The sequence below is a fragment of the Pseudophryne corroboree genome, chromosome 1 (assembly GCF_028390025.1).
Source record: "Pseudophryne corroboree isolate aPseCor3 chromosome 1, aPseCor3.hap2, whole genome shotgun sequence".
Classification (NCBI taxonomy): Eukaryota; Metazoa; Chordata; class Amphibia; order Anura; family Myobatrachidae; genus Pseudophryne; species Pseudophryne corroboree.
The window spans coordinates 1,224,675,025-1,224,697,238 of record NC_086444.1 but is presented as its reverse complement, the minus strand read 5'-3'; the positions used below and the strand labels follow the sequence as shown (position 1 = coordinate 1,224,697,238).

Below are 22,214 nucleotides of genomic sequence, written 5' to 3'. Positions count from 1 at the left end.
GAAAGAAAAAGAGAAAGAGAGAGAAGGGGGGGAGGGGAAGGAGACTTGAGGGGGAAGGGCAACCCACACTCTCTAAGGGAGAAGGACCAAACCATAAAATAGGAGTTGCAAACTTTGCACACTGTTTGGTTAGGGCAAAGGGGCATGAGCCCAGCATAGTAACATAGAAGAATGAGAAAAATAAGGCAAAGGGGTGGAAGGATTGAGAACCCAATTATAGGATGGCTGGAAAACAGTATCAGAAACACTGGCAATATGGATGAGAATAAATTGAAATTAAACAATACTGTATCTGGTGGAGGCCACATTGCTTATCAAAATACTAACGTGTATGAGCTATTGTATTAGGTTGCAACTGTGTTTGCTCAATTCGAGTTTTCCGATGTCAAAGCCATTCGTAAAGCAGAGCAGTGTATTACAGAGGGGGTTAGTGAAATACTGCCAAACATGAAGGCATGAAGCCCGGCCGGATCAGTGAGATCCATGCTAGGCTTCATTGTAGTAAGTACTGATACAGTAAAAAAAAAAAAAAAAAATAATGCATGTGGTCCCCCTCCTAAGCATAACCATCGCTGGGCTTTTTGAGTTGTTCCTGTTTCTTAAATACCGGGGACAAATTGTGTAGGGGTCCACCAGTATTCCCCCTTGGGGTTTTTCCAATTAAGCAGTTCCCACCATAGGAATGAATGTAGTGGAGCATCTCCATTCATTCCTATGGGCAAACTGTGGCAGCAGCTCCTGATTGGCTAATGGGTCCCTCTAGTGATATTAGTTATGTGGAGGTCGACATTCGCATAGTAGAGGTGTATGTGAGTACATACACTTGAACATGTCCATTTTGGATCAGGTTTTTTTCCGTTTCTTGTTTTTTTAACACCTGGGATACCTACATGGACTGAAGAGGACTGATCTACACTGGAATACGTGAGTATATTTTTTTTACAGGTACCATATGGATTTTTATGTGGGATGTAGGTAAGAATAAGTGTGAATGTGTGTGTTAGCGTGCTTTATTAAAGTTATATTATCACAGTGTGTGAGAGTTGTCTTTATTGGAATATTTATTTTACAATAAAACTACAGGTTCCATTGGGCCTTTTAATGCACTGCATGCTCGTACTTGTGGTTCACTAAAAGACAATATATATTCATATTTTTGCACAATGGTTGACACCCACCAAACAGGGGTGCTGGGGACAGCCTCGGGCTTCAGCCCTGGCACTTGAGTGCCTGGAGGGAGGATACATTTATTGGTAGGGGCCCTACTCCACCAGGGTACTCTGTCAGGGTTGACTAGTTTGGGGGGTAATGATTTGGCCACAGAGACCTGTTTAAATGTGTCTCCCGGCTGTGGCATTATCTTTTTGAATAGAGGAGCCCAAAGCTGGTTTCCAAAATATGGGGGGCCTCTATGTCCTTCCCCCCCCTCATTTTTGGCACCAGTTCCTGTCCAAGAGCCTGGTGCTCATTCTTAAAATATATATTTTTAAAATACATATTTTTTCCTGGTATTTTAAGAACCAGGACCGGCTCAAAGAGCCCTGGGCTGGTTATGTTTAGGGAGGCCCCCACATAGTCTTATTTTGATCTACTTCACACACTTTTACACAGAGAAGCATGCACGTGTGCCAGGGTTGAAGAGTTAATTTGCAAAGGTGAATAGTGGTTGGTGGAGTGGCAGAGTCAAGAGCAGAAGTAAGGGATGCATTGTACAGGGAAGTGGCTTATTACGGGCATGAAAGAGAGAATAGGAGAGAGAATAGAGTCAATCAGGGAGGATAGGAATGTGGTGTCAATAGCCTCAATGTTACGCTTAGTGATGGTAGCCTTAGGAGGTAGAGGTGGGGAAGCAGAGAGATAGGTTAAAGGAGAGCAGGTGGTGGTCAGAGAGGGGAAATGGGGAGTTGGAGAAATCAGAAATATCACAGCAGTGAGTGAAGACGGACCCAGTGAGTGTCCATTCACTTTGGAGAATGAGGAGGTCCACTGGGAGAGAACAAGTGAAGAGGTCAGTTTAAGGAGTTTAGAGGCAGGGGATTTTGTGGGGATTTCAATAGGGATGTTGAAATTGCCCAGGATAATGGAGGGAATGTCAGAAGAGAGGAAGTGAGGAAGCCAGGAAACAAAGTTTTAGAAGAATTTTGAGGCAGTGCCAGGGGGCCGGTAAATGTCAGCTACTCTAAGAGGGACTGGTTGGAAGTCTCGTATAGCATGGACTTCAAATATAGTGAATGTAAGGTACAGTTCTGTGAATATGAGTTGGTAGGAGTAACTAGAAGGTAACAGGACCCCAACACCACCCCCATTGCAACCCCCAGGCGGGGGGGGAGTTGTGAGGCCCCTAGCAGAGAGAGCAGCAGGAGAAGTAGTGTCAGAGAGAGTAATCCAGGTTTCAGTGATGGATAGTAGCAGGGAGTTGGAAATGAAATGTCATGAGTGGGGACCAGTTTGTTACAAACAGATCTGGCATTCTAGAGGGCGCATGATAGGGGCTATGAATTTGTGGGAAAGATGTGAATGAGATTATTAGGGTTGCTGTAGTAACTTTGAGGGCAGGGATGATGAGAGAGTAGTGATAGTGCGGGTGCCTGAGCTAAGAAGGGAAAGTGTAGGAGGTGGGCAGGGATGGAGTTCATTGTAATGTGGATGGGGGTGTGGGGGGATAACAGGGAAAGGAGGGAAAGAATAGGGCTGAGTCATGGGGGAATAGGACCATGGAGCAGAAGTAAAAGAAAGTGGGGTAAAAAGAAAGGAGGGGAAAGGAAACAGAGAGGTGGAAGGGAGACAGAGGAGGGGAGAAAGGAGGTGTAGGAGACTAGGGGGGAAGGATAAAGGTGTGAACAGGGGGCAAGATTCATGATTAGGTAGACACTGAGTGATGTGGGTAATATAAGAAGGCCTTGACATAGTGTGGAGTAGGTAAATAGGTGAGGGGAATTGGAAGTAGGAGTGGTTGCTGTACGGCAATCAGAGCAGAATAATTGCAGAAATGCAGATGAGAAAAGCAGTGTAAGCTCAATGGGTGTAAATTTAGATTGAAGTGAATCAAAAGCATAGATAAAATGGGTGCAGAAATGTATTTGGACTGTAAGAAATGAGAGGATTTTGAGTGAGGGTTAAAAAGCAATGGTAATTCAGAAAGGACTTTTAAGTGTTTGTAGGTAAAATTACACTGGTACAGCTGTGCATACAAAAACAAAACAAAATGCAAAGATGCAGATAAAAGCATGTGTTGGTAAAATGGTTGGTTTTTGAAATGTCTAAGTCAGGTAATTCAGTGCTATGTAATCAGATTCAACAGTCAGGAGGTGAGTGATATGAAAATTAAGTGACTCACATTTGTTATTTAAATTAGTTCTTCAGTTTTCTATGACGGTGACCTTCTGTTTTACTTCGATTGAACGCTGATGGAACACTGCTGTTACGTATCAATTTTATCACACTTTGATAAAAATGCACACTTTGAAAATAGATGCACAGCCTACAGGACAGAACTTAAGTTGATAAATATTGCTTGTTATTCCAATAGTTGGAATCTGCAACCACTCTCCGCCCCCTAGAATGCAAAGCAGTAAATTAGCTTACACAAACAAACAGGCATACCACATAATTAACTGGGTCTATATAATTCAAAACTGATGAAAGTACATCAGAATGAGATACTATGCAGTAATATTTCAATTTGCATTACCTAGCTATATCATCCTGGCCTATAGAAGTATAATGGAGCAGAATATGTTGGTGGTTGTAGTCAAGTTACCTGTAGATGACAAGAAGAGAAGAGACGTCAATTCACAATCGATATCAGCTGAAGATAAATGAACGCTGATGGAACGCTGCTGTTATGTGTCAATTTTATCACACTCTGATAAAAATGCACACTTCGAAAATAAATGCACAGCCTATCGGCTTTGTACAACCTACAGGTAGATAGTTCTAGTTTCTTCATAATAGAGGTCAATGTCTCTACTGTTGAAGTTGGAGCTGGTTTTTCCCAAGCTTTGAAGATGGGCTCATTCACCCTGTGGTTACTTTTACCAGAAGTTTCTTCCCACAGAGAAGAACTACAGTAACGGAAATCAAGAATAATTGACCATCAAGCTTCCTTTGGAGTAGTGGAGGTGTACACTGGAGGGTGCAAAATATCCAATTTCAGTCATCACTAATCATAACAATTTATTGAAATAAAGACAAGCAAGGTGGGCGCTATTCTTTTCCAAATTTGCTATCAAAGTGTCCTATCAACCAGGGTCCCAAAATAGGAAGGTTCATGCCTTATCACGCTCTATTTTTCAAGATGATGATCTACTGTATCACGTTCTATGCTTCAAGTTGATGATCACTGTATGGTTATCCAAAGAAAGCCCTATTATCAATCTTATGTCCTTTGCAGCTACCAGTCTGTTACTCCTCCAGCAAAGACTTTTATAAATACTAGTCTCTGGAAGAAACTTCTTAAATGGGCTCCTGCTTCTAAGTTTACTGGGCATCCTGGAATTCAGAAGACCTTTGAACTAAAAAGGTCAATTTTACAAACAATCAAGACAAGCAAGAATTTATTTCCTCTTGTCCTCAGAATGCTCTATACAAGACAACCCACCACACTCCAATAGGTCAACTCATGCCCATGTCTCAGCATCAATGGTCACATCTGTCAATGGACTGTTAGGTTGCAGTTGGCCGATTCTCAAAGATAACCTACTTCATTCCCCTCTAATGGTTTTCTTCCACAACAAAACTAGCTCAACTTTTTATTCAAGAGATCTTTAGACTACATGGCTTGCTGTCTGAAATTTTATCCGATCAAGAAACCAAATTTTAGCCAAGTTCTGGTCACCATTTTGCTCCACTGGCCTATCACCCAAAAACCAGTAGTCAGACAGAAACTGTGAACCAAGATGTAGAGATCTTTCTTCATCTTTTTATTTTTTCTTCTCAAGATGATTGAAAGGAGGTCCTTCCATTTGCGGAATTCTCCCATAATAAACTGTACCATTATTCTTTAGGAACTACACCTTTCTATAAAGTTTATGGGTTGCAACCTAGGGCTCCAGACTTCTAGCCATTACCTCCACCTGTTGTTACAACAGCTGATTCCCCCATCAAGCAGTCGATTCCTTGCTATTAAAGCCAGCTATAAGATATTTGTTGACCTCAAATGATGAGCAATTCCCAATCTTAAAAAAAGGAGTACATGTCTGGTTATCTGCACAAAATTTGAGAATATGAGTGCCTACTATGAAGTTATTTCCTCATTACATAGGTCCCTTCATCATTGAGCAAGTTATTAACCCTGTGGTCTATCAGTTTAAACTTCCTCCATATCTTTGAATTCCAAATTAATTCTACAGTATAATTTACTCCATAAACCTCTGGTTCTGAACATATTCCAGTATACTACTGTACTCCTAAAGTAGAGTGTGGAGTGGAGAAAATGTTGGACTCCCACATCTGACATAATCATCTTCAGTACTTAATAGTCTGAAAAGGCTATGGGCCTGATTTAATGTATCAGATGTACTGTACATGCTCCTCATTTGATCTGTGATTTCGATAAGAAAATTGGAAGGTGACACTCTGGACAATTTTTCTCAAATACCTGCATCATCGTCTCTCCTGAAGGTCATCCAGGGTAGCTGCAGCTTCCATATGAGTCAGGCCACTCCACATTGTGAGTTCACAATCTTGTCTACACTGGAATTCCCTCCTAAACCAGGAAATAGGCATGTTGGATTTGGTCACCTGTCTGCTTTCAGCCAGTCTGAGCTCAGAATTTACTCAGGATACTCCAGCAGCTACTCAGAGCACTGTCAGTCCTATATAAGAACTTGCAGGTGCACCAGCTAATCACCAGTGCAACATTGTGTCTCCAGACCCCATTCTAGTCCCCTATAGTCTATAGTTGCTTCAGAAAGCTCAGCATAGCTGTGTAGCCAGTTATCCAATTGCATCCTAGTCCCAGTGCCTGTCTCTCAGCCGATCCAACTATCCAGTTCAATCGCAGTCCTGTTATCCAGCACAGTCCAGTCCTCAGTTGTATGCTGTTCCAGTTATCTGGAGCAGTCCAGTCCTCAATTGTAGCTGTTCCAGTTATATGGCACAATCCAGTCCAGTACTCAGTTTTACACTGTTCCAGTTATCTGGTGCAGTCTGGTCCTGTGCTCAGTTGTACGCTGTTCCAGTTATCTGGCACAATCCAGTCCAGTACTCAGTTGTACACTGTTCCAGTTATCTGGTGCAGTCTGGTCCAGTGCTCAGTTGTACGCTGTTCCAGTTATCTGGCACAATCCAGTCCAGTACTCAGTTGTACACTGTTCCAGTTATCTGGTGCAGTCTGGTCCAGTGCTCAGTTGTACGCTGTTCCAGTTATCTGGCACAATCCAGTCCAGTACTCAGTTGTACACTGTTCCAGTTATCTGGTGCAGTTTGGTCCAGGACTCAGTTGTATGTTGTTCCAGTTATCCAGCACAGTCCAGGTCAGTCTCCAGCTATACACTGTTCCAGATATCTGGCATGGTCCGTTTCAGTCTCTGGCTATATGCTGTTCAGGAAATCCAGTGCAGACCAGTTCAGTCTCCAGCTATATACTGTTCCAGATATCCAGTGCAGTTCGGCTCAGTCTCCAGCTTCACGCAGTTCCAGTTCTGGTTCAAATCTGGTTTAGTACTGTTAAACGGTTTTTTCTTTTGCCTGGGGTTGTTTGTACTCCTCCCCATTTCTCAGGGGGGTCTGATAGTTACCCAAAATAACCTTTATACCAGTAATAATTGTTATATTTAATTATTGGGATATGATACCACACTTCTCTCTATTCCATATTCCTTATATGTGATACTACGTTATCTGTGACATTTGGACTAATATTCACTATCCTTTCCATGCTGTCTTATATATTTGTCTTATACCACAACTGCCCACAGACAGATGGCCCCAGTTGCTATGCATTTATGCATTTCAACTAGAGTCCCATGTGAGCTACACATGCAAACTCTCTATTGCCTGGGCCAATACCACCCATATATTACTCCTTAATAAAATATGTCAAGTAACCTTACTACTTAAACTATATCGAATTGTACATATGATTTAAACATTCAAATCATTCTTACCCTCAGTTTTAATGAACCAAAGACCATATAAAGTATAAAATATTTTACTCAATAAACAGTAACTGCAAAGTTAAAGATTACTTACATGTGGATAGTTACAAATAATGCAGAATGGATTACCAGGTCAGATCCACAATACAGTTTAACAACTCAGAAGTGAATTCCTAACTTGATCCCAGTAATATTACCCCATTCTGTTGTTAAATAAACTTCAATGAAGATTCTTATTAAACCTTAGTAGTATATGATCTTGGAGTACGTGTAGATATATATAAGTATATATGTATGAATGCAAGACAGATGTGCTAATGTTATCAAATTGTGTTCTTACCTGTGTGTATATATGTGTGTGTGTGTGTGTGTGTGTGTGTGTGTGTGTGTGTGTGTGTGTGTGTGTGCGTGTCTTTGTGATGCATTTATTGTTATTGGATAAATATTTATCATACCCTCGGCTAATCTATGATTAACTGATAAATGATCATCTATCTGAAAAACATCTAGGGTGTGTATATATATTTGCGTGTATGTTAAAAGATTATCAGTATATATATGTGTATATATATATATATATATACATATATATACTGTATATATATTGAAGGTAAGTAAAAGTAAAGAATAGTGTGTTATATAGTACAGTCAGTACCTTCCAAAGAAAGTGTGTTGTCCAGTTGATCTCAGGAAGCCAGGTCAGTGTTTTATCCTGTAAAATAGTATCAGGGAAAGAAAGCTTGTTTTTGGGTGTGGGGGCATATATAACTTTCCCAGCATGCACTTCACCAACCCTACCCCCACAGCTGCACATGGCTTGTAAGTGGGACATAAAGGCTATGGCTGGCTGTGCCATTTATTGTTCCTTGAATTAGCTCTTGTTACGATTACTACAGTATGTTTCTTTTGATTTATATATAGCTGATTTATTCCCAGTGTTCTATATATCTTAATCTGCACAAGCACAGTATTATGCATGCGCACCTCATTAGTGGCGCTGAGCAGACACCAATATCAGATCTCCTTAATAAATACCCATTTTAACATTAACCAGTCAGCTAGTTCCAGTTCCTGCAAAACACATAAGCTCCATTACCTCAGTTCCACTCAACTATAGACTCTCCTATTGCTGTATAGTTCTGTGCTACAATCTCCACATACAGTATGCAAAGGAACTTTATAAATCCACCTAGTTACCTGCACACAACCATTATCCCTGGTCCTGGCACTCCAAGTATAAACAGACCCATTGGAGTGACATACTATAGTGCTGGTTCATGTTAAATCAGGGGAGACGGCACATATTTTATCTATTCAAATTCTTCCTATATTTAAAGGCCTAGGGCTGGTTTACCAATTGAGGAGACCACACACTTTTTTTCCATTTGACCTTTTTTTGCATTTCAAAAAAAGAATGCTGCACAAACTCACTCACCAATAATCTATTATGTTACCATCACCACAAACTAAAATAATAAAATAAAAAACAAGTTTTTAACTTTTCAAATAGGATTTTGTATTTTTTTTAGGACACTTAAAAGATGTATTGATACAAGAACAAACTATTCAAGATCAATAGATGAAATGTACTACATAAAAAAGTAAATTAAACATGCAGTAGTAAAAGTTTTATATAGTAGAATAACTTCAATTTACTCAATTTATTTTTAGACAGTGAAAACTGCCAGAAATGTCCAGATGATGAATGGCCTAATGAAGAAAAAGATATTTGTGTTCCAAGGATATTAGAATTTTTATCATACAATAATGACACAGTAGCTACAGTTTTTTCTGCAATTTCTGGTGTATTTTTTAGTTTAACTATATTTATATTTGGAATATTTGTTTCATTCCGGGACACTCCCATAGTAAAAGCCAATAATAGAAACCTTAGCTTCATCCTTCTCATCTCCCTCAAGCTGAGCCTACTCTGTGTGCATCTGTTCATCGGTCGTCCAGTGGACATCACCTGCATGCTACGCCAAATATCCTTTGGAATATTTTTTGCTATTGCCATGTCTTCTATCCTGGCAAAGACTATAATGGTTTGCATTGCTTTCAAAGCTGCCAGACCTGGGAGTTCCTGGAGAAAATGGCTGGGTGTTAAATTGCCAAATTCTGTAGTATTCATCTGCTCATCTGTTCAAGTTCTCACCAGTGCTATTTGGTTGTCAGTTTCTCCACCTTTTCAAGAGCATGATATGAATACATATCCTGGTATAATAATAATTCAATGTAATGAGGGTTCTGATCTTGCCTTTTATTTCATGTTGGGTTACATGGGTTTTCTGGCAGCTCTGAGCTTTGGTCTGGCTTTCATGGTGAGGACATTACCTGACAACTTCAATGAAGCCAAATACATCACCTTCAGCATGTTGGTATTCTGCAGTGTATGGATCTGTGCCATCCCAGCCTATCTGAGCAGTAAGGGGAAAAACATGGTCACTGTGGAGATTTTTGCCTTATTGGCATCAGGTATTGGAGTACTGAGCTGTATATTTTTTCCTAAATGCTACAATATTCTACTGAGACCTGAAATGAACAGTAAGAGACACTTGTTAGAGAAAAGTTATTTATAAAGTAGTAATTATACTTTTTTATTTAAAATAATTGTTTTATAGTCTTATAGTAAAAATGTATAAGTGTTTTGTTCAACACACAATTTAAAGGGAAACATTTTTTTCTAAATCAATGTTAATAAAATAGAATTCATTGTTAATGAAGTGTTAAAACAAATAAAGGTTTATTCAGCATTGTATATTGGTTATTACTATCAGACAAAAACTTACAGCAAATGTATCTTGTCTTATTTTTCTTCTAAATTGATGTCACATTTGATTTAAAAAAGGAATTTATCAAAATATGTATTTTGTTTTTGTCAATAGATAAAATCTCAATAAGAAAAAATAGTGCATATATATGAATATATATATATATATATATATATATATATAATATCTGTCTTTCAATATAATACAGGTTGAGTCTCCCTTATCCAAAATGCTTGTGACCAGAGGTATTTTGGATATGGGATTTTTCCGTATTTTGGAATAATTGTATACCATAATGAGATATCATGGTGATGGGGCCTAAATCTAAGCACAGAATGCATTTATGTTACATATACACCTTGGCCCTCATTCCGAGTTGTTCGCTCGGTAAAAATCTTCGCATCGCAGCGATTTTCCGCTTAATGCGCATGCGCAATGTCCGCACTGCGACTGCGCCAAGTAAATTTGCTATGCAGTTAGGATTTTTACTCACGGCTTTTTCATTGTTCTGGCGATCGTAATGTGATTGACAGGAAATGGGTGTTACTGGGCGGAAACAGGCCGTTTTATGGGTGTGTGGGAAAAAACGCTACAGTTTCCGGAAAAAACGCAGGAGTGGCCGGAGAAACGGAGGAGTGTCTGGGCGAACGCTGGGTGTGTTTGTGACGTCAAACCAGGAACGCCAAGCACTGAACTGATCGCAGATGCCGAGTAAGTCTGGAGCTACTCAGAAACTGCTACGAGGTGTGTAATCGCAATATTGCGAATACATCGTTCGCAATTTTAAGATGCTAAGATTCACTCCCAGTAGGCGGCGGCTTAGCATGAGCAAATCTGCTAAAATCCGCTTGCGAGCGAACAACTCGGAATGAGGGCCCTTATACACACAGCCTGAAGGTAATTTTAGCCAATATTTTTTTTATAACTTTGTGCATTAAAGAAAGTGTGTCTACATTCACACAATTCATTTATGTTTCATATACACCTTATACACACAGCCTGAAGGTCATTTAATACAATATTTTTAATAACTTTGTGTATTAAACAAAGTTTGTGTACATTGAGCCATCAAAAAACAAAGGTTTCACAATCTCACTCTCGCTCAAAAAAGTCTGTATTTCGGAATATTCCGTATTTCGTAATATTTGGATATGGGATTCTCAACCTGTAATATAAAAAACAGCACTTATAACAATCCAACCAACAGAAAACTACACAAATGATCTGCATATTAAAATATTACATTGTATTTAAACAACAGAAGTCACATAACCACATATTGAATGTTTTTACTCCTAAAATATAGCATTACAAGTCATAACATAGGAAAATAAGAAAATAGATAAAATGTGCATTGAAAGCACATTCATCCAAGTGTACAAAAACTCTTCAGTTGGTCTGGAATAAAGTAATTAGCCCTTTACTTGTGATATTGCTTTATCACCAAACTTATCCATTCTCAGTTTGTAATTTGGAAAACCATAAGAACCTTCACTTGCAATGTGGTACATGAGACTCGGTGTCAGGCTGGGGCATGAAGGGCCCACCAGGGAAACACAGCAGCAGGGACCCATTAAAGGGGTGTGACCAACCATTAGGTAGGTGTGGTCATCAATGGAGGAATGTGGCCATCCCACAAAGGACACAACATAATTTTATGCATTCTCAGATCCTCCACGTATCCCTTACAGTATGTCATCACTTACAGTAACATTTAAAGACCATAAAATCACTGTTGAATCTTCTTGGAGCTAAAATAATTGTTGTATATGATCAAAATGGTTAATGTAAAAAAGCTATGTATTACATATAAAAAATATAAAAAACTTTTAGTATCCACTACTGTATATGGAATATTGCAAAGTCCTGAAACGCAATATAATTGTGAATAAATGAACTGCATGCTCTTGTCTGAAAAAAGTATGGTGTTACATACACACATACAGTAAGTCTTTATTAATCAGTCAAAACACAAGACTCACATACTTGTCAATACAGTTAGGAATAAGTGTTTATTAGACATATCTGATTCTGACCATTACTTGTCATTAGGGGTGTGCGCGAGGCCAAATCTTGGGTTTTGTGTTTGTGTTTTGGACCTGGATTGGATGTGCTAAAACCGCCCTTGCGGGTTTTGGATCTTGATTTGTTTAGAAAAATCATAAAAACAGCTAAAATTACAGAATTTTGGCCTGTTTTGGTTCCTACAGTATTATTAACCTCAATAACTTTCATTTACAGTCAATTTTGACCACCTCACCAGCATAAGCTAAAGACTGGCTAAGCAATAGAGCAGCGTCACACACACACGGCAGTTTTTTCTGTTTAATTTTTTTTTTACAAATTAGTAATGTATTAGCAATAACCAATCAAACCAATCACAAGTACTATCAATAGAAAACAATCCAACACAGAAATTTCCTGAGAATCGTGTGAAGAATATCTTTGCTCTAAAGTAGTTACCAAACAGCAAAAAAAACACACAAAATCATGTTTAAAATAGCATCAGCAGACATTGATGCCACCTACACTAGTGCACATGCCCCCAGCACATGCCTATTCTCAGTGCCCAGTCTGTAACTCCCTCCTGGGGGCCCTGGGTCACTGATGACTGGCACTCTGTGCCCATGTAAAGCACAGATCAATCAGCCTTTTTGTCGAGCAGCTACTCCTAATCTCCACAATCACAAAAAACAGCTTTCTGTATCTGTGTAGTACAGTGCAGATTACTTTGGGACACACAGTTAACAATTGACAAGGTTGCAGTGCTGGTCACAGTGTGTGTTGGATACAGTGTGGAATACAGTATGTTTTGGATACATTGCAGTTTACAGTGTGGGTAGGATACAATGCAGGTAGCGTACAGTGTGGGTTGGTTGTAGTGCAAGGTCTTGCAGTTTTGGCAGTGAGGGGGTACTAGTTTTGTCCTCTGTGGGGGGTGCCAGCAGTGTCGGCAATGTGGGGGTGCCACTGGTGTCCTCTGCATGGGGAGTCGACAGTCTAGGCTGTGTCCTCTGTGTGGAGGTGTAAACAATGCAGGGGTGATGGCTGTGTCAGCAGTGCAGGAGTGCATGCGGATTCCTCAGTGCAGGGCTGCTGGCAGTGTCAGGAATGCGGCAGTGCCAGAGGTGTCCTCATTGCAAAAGTGCTAGCAGAGTCCTCAGTGCAGGGGTGTCAATGTTGTCCTCACTACAGGGTTGCTAGCAGTGTTGGCAGTGTGGGTGTCCCGTGGTTTTCTATGTGTGGGGGTTCTGACTGTGTTGGCAGTGCAAGAGTGCCAGTGGTGTCCTCTGTGGGGGCGGGGGGTGACAGCAGTGTTGGCAGTGTTGGGGTGCCAATGGTGTCCTCAGTAGGGGAGGATTGGCAGTGTGGGCTGCAACCTCTGTGTGGAGGTGTCACCAGTGTGTGGGTGCTGGCTGTGTTGGCCGTCCAGGAGTGCATGCGGTTTCTTCAATGAAGGAGTGACGTCAGTGTCGGCAAAGCGGGAATGCTGGAGGTGTCCTCAGTGCAGGAGTGCTTGCAGTGTCCTCAGTGCAGGGTTGCTGGTAGTGTTGGCAGTGCAAAGAGCCGGCAGTGTGGGAGTGTCAGCAGTGCAGGTGGGAGTGTTGGCAGTGTGGGTGGTGGTGCTATTAGCATGGTGGCATCCATGTTACCCCTTTGTAGCCTATGGGGACACACTGATTGGCTGAGAGCCGTGACAGATGGATAGCACATTGTATACAATGGGACTGGCGCCTGAGCCAAAACCTCTTGATCCGACAGCAGAATCCTGAGGTTTTTGCTCTATTTGGGAACCGGGGCAGGCAGGGAGATCTGATCTGTGGCTTGGATCGCCCCGGATCCCCTATGTTCAGGTGGGTACAGTTTTCTGAGAACCGAACCCGCTCATTTCTACTTGTCATTTAGAATGTAGTGCTGTACATTTGTACTTCATTCATACATGAGAGACACTCTTTCACTTGTAGCAAAACAGTAATAGACTTAGTCTTCATGACACTTGTCATACTGTCCTTTGAACTTCATTCAGGTAACACCAGGATTGATGCTTTTTGGGAGACCCACCTTATCGGTTACTTAAACCTAGAATTTATTTATGTAATGGGTCCCTCATTCAACTCACCAGACAGTGATCATAATCCATTGTGAATCCAATTGCATTTACTTAGTGTCACAACCGAGGGCTGGTGTCGGTAGCGGGAAGCCTCAGTTGTAGGGGCTGATGGGTATCTTAACTTAGGAGGTGAGATGTGACTCCTAGACATGCGCAGAAACAGTAGTACCAAAGCCCGAAAGCGTGACCATGACAACAGGAGATGTCTTTAAGAGTGTTTATTAAATAATAAAGTCAAAGAAGGTGCAACCAAACAATAACTGTCAAAGAGAGAGTCTCTGAGTTCCTACTGGTTTGAGACCAGTAACCGGAGCTTTAGTTTGAAATGCCTTGTGATGCTTGAAACATAGGTAAAGCATAAAGTGATGCTGGGGATCGCAGGTGAAGTACTGAGTGATACTGGGGATCGCAGATAAAGTACTTAGTGATGCTGGGATCGCAGGTAAAGTACTTAGTGATGATGGGGATCACACAAAAAAGTACTTAGTGGAAACAAGGACCTGCTGGAGAGTGGCTGCTGGAAGCCGGAGTACACACTCTGCTGATACTGGGTGCGGGAGCAATGGAGGCAGGCTGCAACACAGAATATAACCCCAGGGGAGTTGGAGCTGCACTGCAGAGGGTAGACACAAGAGAGTCAGGCTATACCGCAGGGAGAATTCACAGGAAAGTCTTTAGTGAAGCTGCAGACTAGATTCACTGGAGAGACAATTGAAGCACTGACAATCTTCTGGGTGCTGGGACAGGATATTTATACCTGTAGGATAACAGGGATTGGCTGACAACTATGCAGAGGCAGCAGCAGCGCTGCGGATTGGAGAGGAGAGCAACATGTGATTCACTCCAACATGGCTGCACCCATGACCCAGTTTGAAGGGGAAACGATGATCCCAAGGAACCATGCGTCAAGCGGCAATGGCGGCGGAGGCCGCAGCAGCAGAGGCTCCACTCATTCCCACCTATGCACAGTGGCCACAGGGATGGCGGCAGCGGCCACAGCACACGAAGGGCGCCTCACTCAGCTTCCATGAGGTGAGACCACAGACGCGGTGGTGACGGCTGCGACGGGACTGAAAGCACCATACCACAGTTAGGTGAGCACACTAAGAATGCCGCTGAGACAGCGCTGTAGGCAATACCAAAAGAGTTATAAAGATAACATAGTTATAGTTATAACCCGGCCCTGGCACGCTGAGCCAATCTCAGGAGATACCTGACCGGTAGGAAATGGCATTTAGTTACCCAGATCCAGAAAGCACTCTCCCCTTTAGGAGTGGCCCCAGGACACTTCTTATGTTTTCACTTAAATATGGTATAGAATTTCTGGACTAATTTAGGAGCATGGACATCTGATGCATTCGTCCAGGAACGTTCCTCAGGACCATAGCCCTTCCAATCTATTAGAAACTGGAGATGCCCATATCTAATACGTGAATCCAGGATCTTGGCGACCTCATACTCAACACCACATTGCGTTTGAACCTTGGGAGCAAAGGGAAGCGTAGAATGAAAGCAATACAGAACCACTGGCTTAAGAAGTGAAACATGGAATGTCTTAGGAACTTTTAAAAACAGAGGTAGCTGAAGCTTGTAAGCCACTGGGTTGACAACTTGATCGATCAGGAAAGGACCGATATAGCGGGGGGCAAATTTCATACTTGGAACCCTCAGTCATAGATTCCTCGTAGACAGCCAAACCCAGTCATCAACTTTAAGAGCTGGAATTGCTCTACGCTTCTTATCCGCAAATCTCTTGTACCTGGCAGATGATTTCAAAAGAGCTGCATGAACATTCTTCCAGTTATTTGAAAACTGCCAAAGCGTGGTACCAGGTGCAGGCACCGATGTTGCTGGAAGCGGTTTTGGGTGGAACCCATAGTTGGTGAAGAATGGTTTGGAGGAAGATGAAAAATGATACTGATTGTTGTGGCAAACTTCAGCCCATGGGAGGAGTTGAACCCAATGATCCTGGGAAGAGGATACATAGATACGGAGCAAGGCCTCCAAGTCCTAATTCACCCTCTCAGTTTGCCCCTTAGTTTGAGGGTGATAGGCTGTCGAGAATTTCAACTTGACTTGGAGTGCCTGGCAAAGACTTTGCCAGAACTTTGCCACAAACTGAACACCTCTATCGGAAATTATCTCCACAGGGAGACCGTGGACTCTGAAGATCTCTTGAATGAAGACTTGTGCCAACTTGGAAGCTGATGGAAGACCGGTGAGTGGAAAGAAATGAGCCATTTTGGTGAACCGGTCAACTACCACCCAGATGGTGTTGAATTTATTACACATAGGGAGATCCATGACGAAATCCATAGAAAGATGGGTCCACGGATGATGAGGAACAGACACAGGAACCAGTTGCCCAGCGGGTGACTGGCGGGATACTTTGTGTTGGGCACATTCTGGGCAGGAGGACAAAAATTCAGCAATGTCCTTATTTAGGGTTGGCCACCAGTATGATCTGGAAATGAATTCTAAGGTCTTGTGTATGCCCGCGTGTCTGGCAAAGTGAGAGGAGTGTGCCCAATGCAAGAGCTTCCTTCTGAGAGCCGGCTTCACAAAACTTTTCCCTGGCGGGGTCATAGAGTCCATCCTCACTACGGAGAACGCCAATGGATTAATAATATAATGCTTGTCAGTAGACTCAGACTCATTTTCTTGCTCCCAGGAGCGGGGAAAGGGCATCAGCCTTGCGATTCTTTGACCCTGGACAAAACTGCAATTTGAAATCAAATCTGGAAAAGAAAAGTGCCCACCTGGCTTGGCGTGGGTTAAGACACTGAGCGCCTTTTATATACAGTAGATTCTTGTGATCTGTCATGATGGTGCTGGTATAAGAAGCTCCTTCTAATAAGTACCTCCATTCTTCCAAAGCGAGCTTGATTGCCAAAAGTTCTTGATCGCCATTGGCATAGTTACGCTTGGCAGGAGAGAACTTTCACGAGAAGAAGCCACAAGGATGTAGATGACCGTTGTTAGCTCTTTGAGATAGTACTGCGCCCACTCCAACAGAAGAGGCATCCACCTCAAGGATGAAGGGCGAACTGGTATCTGGCTGTTTCAAAACCGGAGCAGGGATGACTCTTTGTTTCAACAAATGAAAGGCTTGGGTAGCTTCTTCTGACCATTTGGAAGGATTGGCACCCGTCTTGGTAAGAGCTGTAACAGGTGCTACAATGGTGGAAAAGTCTCAAATAAATTTCCTGTAATAATTGGCAAACCCCAAGAATCTCTGGATGTCCTTGAGGGTTACAGGAATCGGCCAATCTCGGATTGCTTGGAGTTACTCAGGATCCATCTCCAGACTGGAACTGGATACAATATACCCCAGGAACGGGATGGATTTAACCTCAAAGATGCACTATTCCAGTTTGCAATACAGATGATTTGTACGAAGACGGGATAAGACCTCTTTCACCTAGAACCGATGTTCCTCCAGATAATTTGCAAAGAAAAGGATTTCATTGAGATAAACTACAACATGACGATAGAGAATATCTCTGAAGATTTCATTCACGAAGTGTTGAAATACCGCTGGAGCATTGCTGAGTCCGAAAGGCATGACAAGGTACTCTTAATGTTGTCACGGGTGTTAAAAGCGATCTTCCACTCATCACCCTTCCGGATACAGATGAGATTATAAGCACTTTTTTCAGGAATTATTAGTGTAAGCCACTAGTGGGCCTACAACTAAAAAGATGCTTAGTGTGTGGCGCACTCTTTTGAAATGATTATTCTATATTAAAATATTTTAAACTTTTATTTCCATACTTAAAAATAGGCACCATAAACAGGCATAGGATTTAATCTGAAAGCCAGAGAGTGCAGAGAATGAAAATTGAAAAAAAAAATTTGAAAAATATTGTTCCCATATAGGGTTAGGTCATCAAATTTATGCCAATATCCAATAAATTAATTGTTAGGGAAACAAAGGTAAGTACGATTTGATAAGCTTTATGAAATATTATTATTGAAATTGACCAGTGCTATTAAGCTACTGTTAAGCTCCTTTCCGAGACTATGCTGTAATAAAGTTATCAATAATTTAATTATCTTGAGAGCCCTCCAATAGAGGGAATCATATCTCCACAGAGACCATCCGTCAGTTTTCCAAAGACAATACTACTTGTATTTGTACCAAGAGGGAAAAAAAGAGACACAGAGAGTAATATAGAGGTTTTGTAGCATATAATCACCCTTTTACACCAGTCTACTGTTCAAGACTGCAGTAACAGTGCAAATGTAATTTGATACAGATTTGCATCCACCATCCTGCAACAATGTATGGCTAACAGGACAACTCATACTGGAGACCAGATAATAGATATACTGTCTCAAGTGTTCGTGTCAGAAAAAGAGCATATCATTGACTGATGTAAGGTGAACAGCCGAATGTTCTTATCTCTGCAGTTCGTATGTCAATGGTTTTAGAACATGCGCATTGAGATAGAAATACTCAGGCCACAGGGAAATGGCCACTACGACCCAATGTGTATCAGGCATCAAGGCATATGTATGTATACAGGTGGCAATTCCATACCCTGGTGATAAAAGGGTTAGCACAGCAAGAAAAAAAGGGGGTTTATTAAAGCCGCTCCAATTGTACCGTTGCAGTCCTTATCCTTCAGAAACAAAGGGTTAGTATGCAGGTATTCATATTCATACAGAGTTATAGACATTAATAGCCCTGGTGTGTCAATATCCCTGGTATAAAAGATGTTTATAGCAAGTGTTATACGATTGGAACTATTGTCTGGTTCACAGTTCAGATTAGCTGTTGGCACTACAATTACACTTCTTTACAGAGAGACGACACAAACCCACTTAGTACAGGCACTATTAATTAGAAAGAGTGGTCTGATATATAGTGCTCCATCCTAATAAGGAAAAAATATTTAGAGAGATAACTGCAAATTAGCATCATTTGATTAATATTCCCAAGCAGATCTCTATGAGCTTGTTACAAGATATTAATTGCATCTATAAAATCTTATTCCCAAACTGCTAAGGATGGAAAAGAGTCCCAGGTGTGTGGAAACAGATTCCCCTTCTGCTTTTGTCCCATGTGCCCACTTAGGCAGTGAATGGGAACAATGAGAGTGGGGAAGAGCCGTCCACCTGGGGCTGAAAGGAAAGAGCAGTGTGGGCTGCTTCTACTGTCCACGTCTAGCATCCCCCTCCCCTGTTACTTAGGAGCATTGCAGGGGGGCCCACAGATGTTATGCAGTGGATGAGAGGGCAGCCCTGAGTACCTGATCGATGTCACGTGATGTACCCGTTAGAAGTCCTAAAAATCTTCCAGTGATTGAGGTAGAAGGAGAGTTCCGGGATGCACCGGATCAGGTAGAATTTTAGCACCTCCGTATTTTACTAGTGCTCTAATCTAATGCAGGGTAGGTGCTCAGTGTCCTGGTGCTTCTGCTGTTAAAGTATGTGTCTTGAAGCCGCTTGCGGGAGCCGGACGGGTGATTCCCGTACCTCTGTGCGCGCCCAAGTCTCGCTGAATCAGTATTCTGGTGCTGCTGTGGGTAAGTTCTCTGTGTCCTGGAGCCGCTGCAGGAGCCGGACGCCGGGTCGGGTGATTCCCGTACCTCCGATACTATAGGGTAAATATTTAGTGTCCTGGTACCTCTGCTGGTAAAATCTGTGTCATGAAGCCGCTGGCGGGAACCGGACGCCGGGTCGGGTAATTCCCGTTCCTCAGTGTGCGCCCACGTCCCGCTGAATACAGAATAGAATATTAGCGTTCTAGTGCCGCTGTGGGCAAGGTCTCTGTGTCCAGGAGCCGCTGCGGGAGCTGGACGCCGGGTCGGGTGATTCCCGTACCTCCGTGTGTGATGTGCGCCCACGTCCCGCTGTTCAGTGGATGACGTACGTATGTGAACAAGCTGACTGTGAAACGTACGTCATCCACTGAACAGCGGGACGTGGGCGCACATCACACACGGAGGTATGGGAATCACCCGACCCGGCGTCCAGCTCCCGCAGCGGCTCCTGGACACAGAGACCTTGCCCACAGCGGCACTAGAACGCTAATATTCTATTCTGTATTCAGCGGGACGTGGGCGCACACTGAGGAACGGGAATTACCCGACCCGGCGTCCGGTTCCCGCCAGCGGCTTCATGACACAGATTTTACCAGCAGAGGTACCAGGACACTGAATATTTACCCTATAGTATCGGAGGTACGGGAATCACCCGACCCGGCGTCCGGCTCCTGCAGCGGCTCCAGGACACAGAGAACTTACCCACAGCAGCACCAGAATACTGATTCAGCGAGACTTGGGCGCGCACAGAGGTACGGGAATCACCCGTCCGGCTCCCGCAAGCGGCTTCAAGACACATACTTTAACAGCAGAAGCACCAGGACACTGAGCACCTACCCTGCATTAGATTAGAGCACTAGTAAAATACGGAGGTGCTAAAATTCTACCTGATCCGGTGCATCCCGGAACTCTCCTTCTACCTCAATCACTGGAAGATTTTTAGGACTTCTAACGGGTACATCACGTGACATCGATCAGGTACTCAGGGCTGCCCTCTCATCCACTGCATAACATCTGTGGGCCCCCCTGCAATGCTCCTAAGTAACAGGGGAGGGGGATGCTAGACGTGGACAGTAGAAGCAGCCCACACTGCTCTTTCCTTTCAGCCCCAGGTGGACGGCTCTTCCCCACTCTCATTGTTCCCATTCACTGCCTAAGTGGGCACATGGGACAAAAGCAGAAGGGGAATCTGTTTCCACACACCTGGGACTCTTTTCCATCCTTAGCAGTTTGGGAATAAGATTTTATAGATGCAATTAATATCTTGTAACAAGCTCATAGAGATCTGCTTGGGAATATTAATCAAATGATGCTAATTTGCAGTTATCTCTCTAAATATTTTTTCCTTATTAGGATGGAGCACTATATATCAGACCACTCTTTCTAATTAATAGTGCCTGTACTAAGTGGGTTTGTGTCGTCTCTCTGTAAAGAAGTGTAATTGTAGTGCCAACAGCTAATCTGAACTGTGAACCAGACAATAGTTCCAATCGTATAACACTTGCTATAAACATCTTTTATACCAGGTATATTGACACACCAGGGCTATTAATGTCTATAACTCTGTATGAATATGAATACCTGCATACTAACCCTTTGTTTCTGAAGGATAAGGACTGCAACGGTACAATTGGAGCGGCTTTAATAAACCCCCTTTTTTTCTTGCTGTGCTAACCCTTTTATCACCAGGGTATGGAATTGCCACCTGTATACATACATATGCCTTGATGCCTGATACACATTGGGTCGTAGTGGCCATTTCCCTGTGGCCTGAGTATTTCTATCTCAATGCGCATGTTCTAAAACCATTGACATACGAACTGCAGAGATAAGAACATTCGGCTGTTCACCTTACATCAGTCAATGATATGCTCTTTTTCTGACACGAACACTTGAGACAGTATATCTATTATCTGGTCTCCAGTATGAGTTGTCCTGTTAGCCATACATTGTTGCAGGATGGTGGATGCAAATCTGTATCAAATTACATTTACACTGTTACTGCAGTCTTGAACAGTAGACTGGTGTAAAAGGGTGATTATATGCTACAAAACCTCTATATTGCTCTCTGTGTCTCTTTTTTTCCCTCTTGGTACAAATACAAGTAGTATTGTCTTTGGAAAACTGACGGATGGTCTCTGTGGAGATATGATTCCCTCTATTGGAGGGCTCTCAAGATAATTAAATTATTGATAACTTTATTACAGCATAGTCTCGGAAAGGAGCTTAACAGTAGCTTAATAGCACTGGTCAATTTCAATAATAATATTTCATAAAGCTTATCAAATCGTACTTACCTTTGTTTCCCTAACAATTAATTTATTGGATATTGGCATAAATTTGATGACCTAACCCTATATGGGAACAATATTTTTCAAATTTTTTTTTTCAATTTTCATTCTCTGCACTCTCTGGCTTTCAGATTAAATCCTATGCCTGTTTATGGTGCCTATTTTTAAGTATGGAAATAAAAGTTTAAAATATTTTAATATAGAATAATCATTTCAAAAGAGTGCGCCACACACTAAGCATCTTTTTAGTAGTAGGCCCACTAGTGGCTTACACTAATAATTCCTGAAAAAATACTGTAATTTAGCTTAGTGGCGCACCTCCAACCCTCACTAATTTTTCCCAGGGCCTTTCTTGGTCCTGATTGTAATCCTTGCTCTAAATGGTTGGTTGT

At 42.1% G+C, this 22,214-nt stretch overlaps 1 protein-coding gene across 1 annotated transcript in view; it reads left to right on the top strand.

Annotated features, from left to right (window-relative positions):
• LOC135052264 (vomeronasal type-2 receptor 26-like) overlaps positions 1 to 9,679 on the top strand; it is a 174,045-nt gene extending 164,366 nt beyond the window's left edge. The window contains exon 5 of the mRNA XM_063957429.1: positions 8,772 to 9,679. Coding sequence (XP_063813499.1) covers positions 8,772 to 9,679 — 908 coding nt within the window. The remainder of the gene's footprint in view (positions 1 to 8,771) is intronic.
• Positions 9,680 to 22,214: the final 12,535 nt, after the last annotated feature.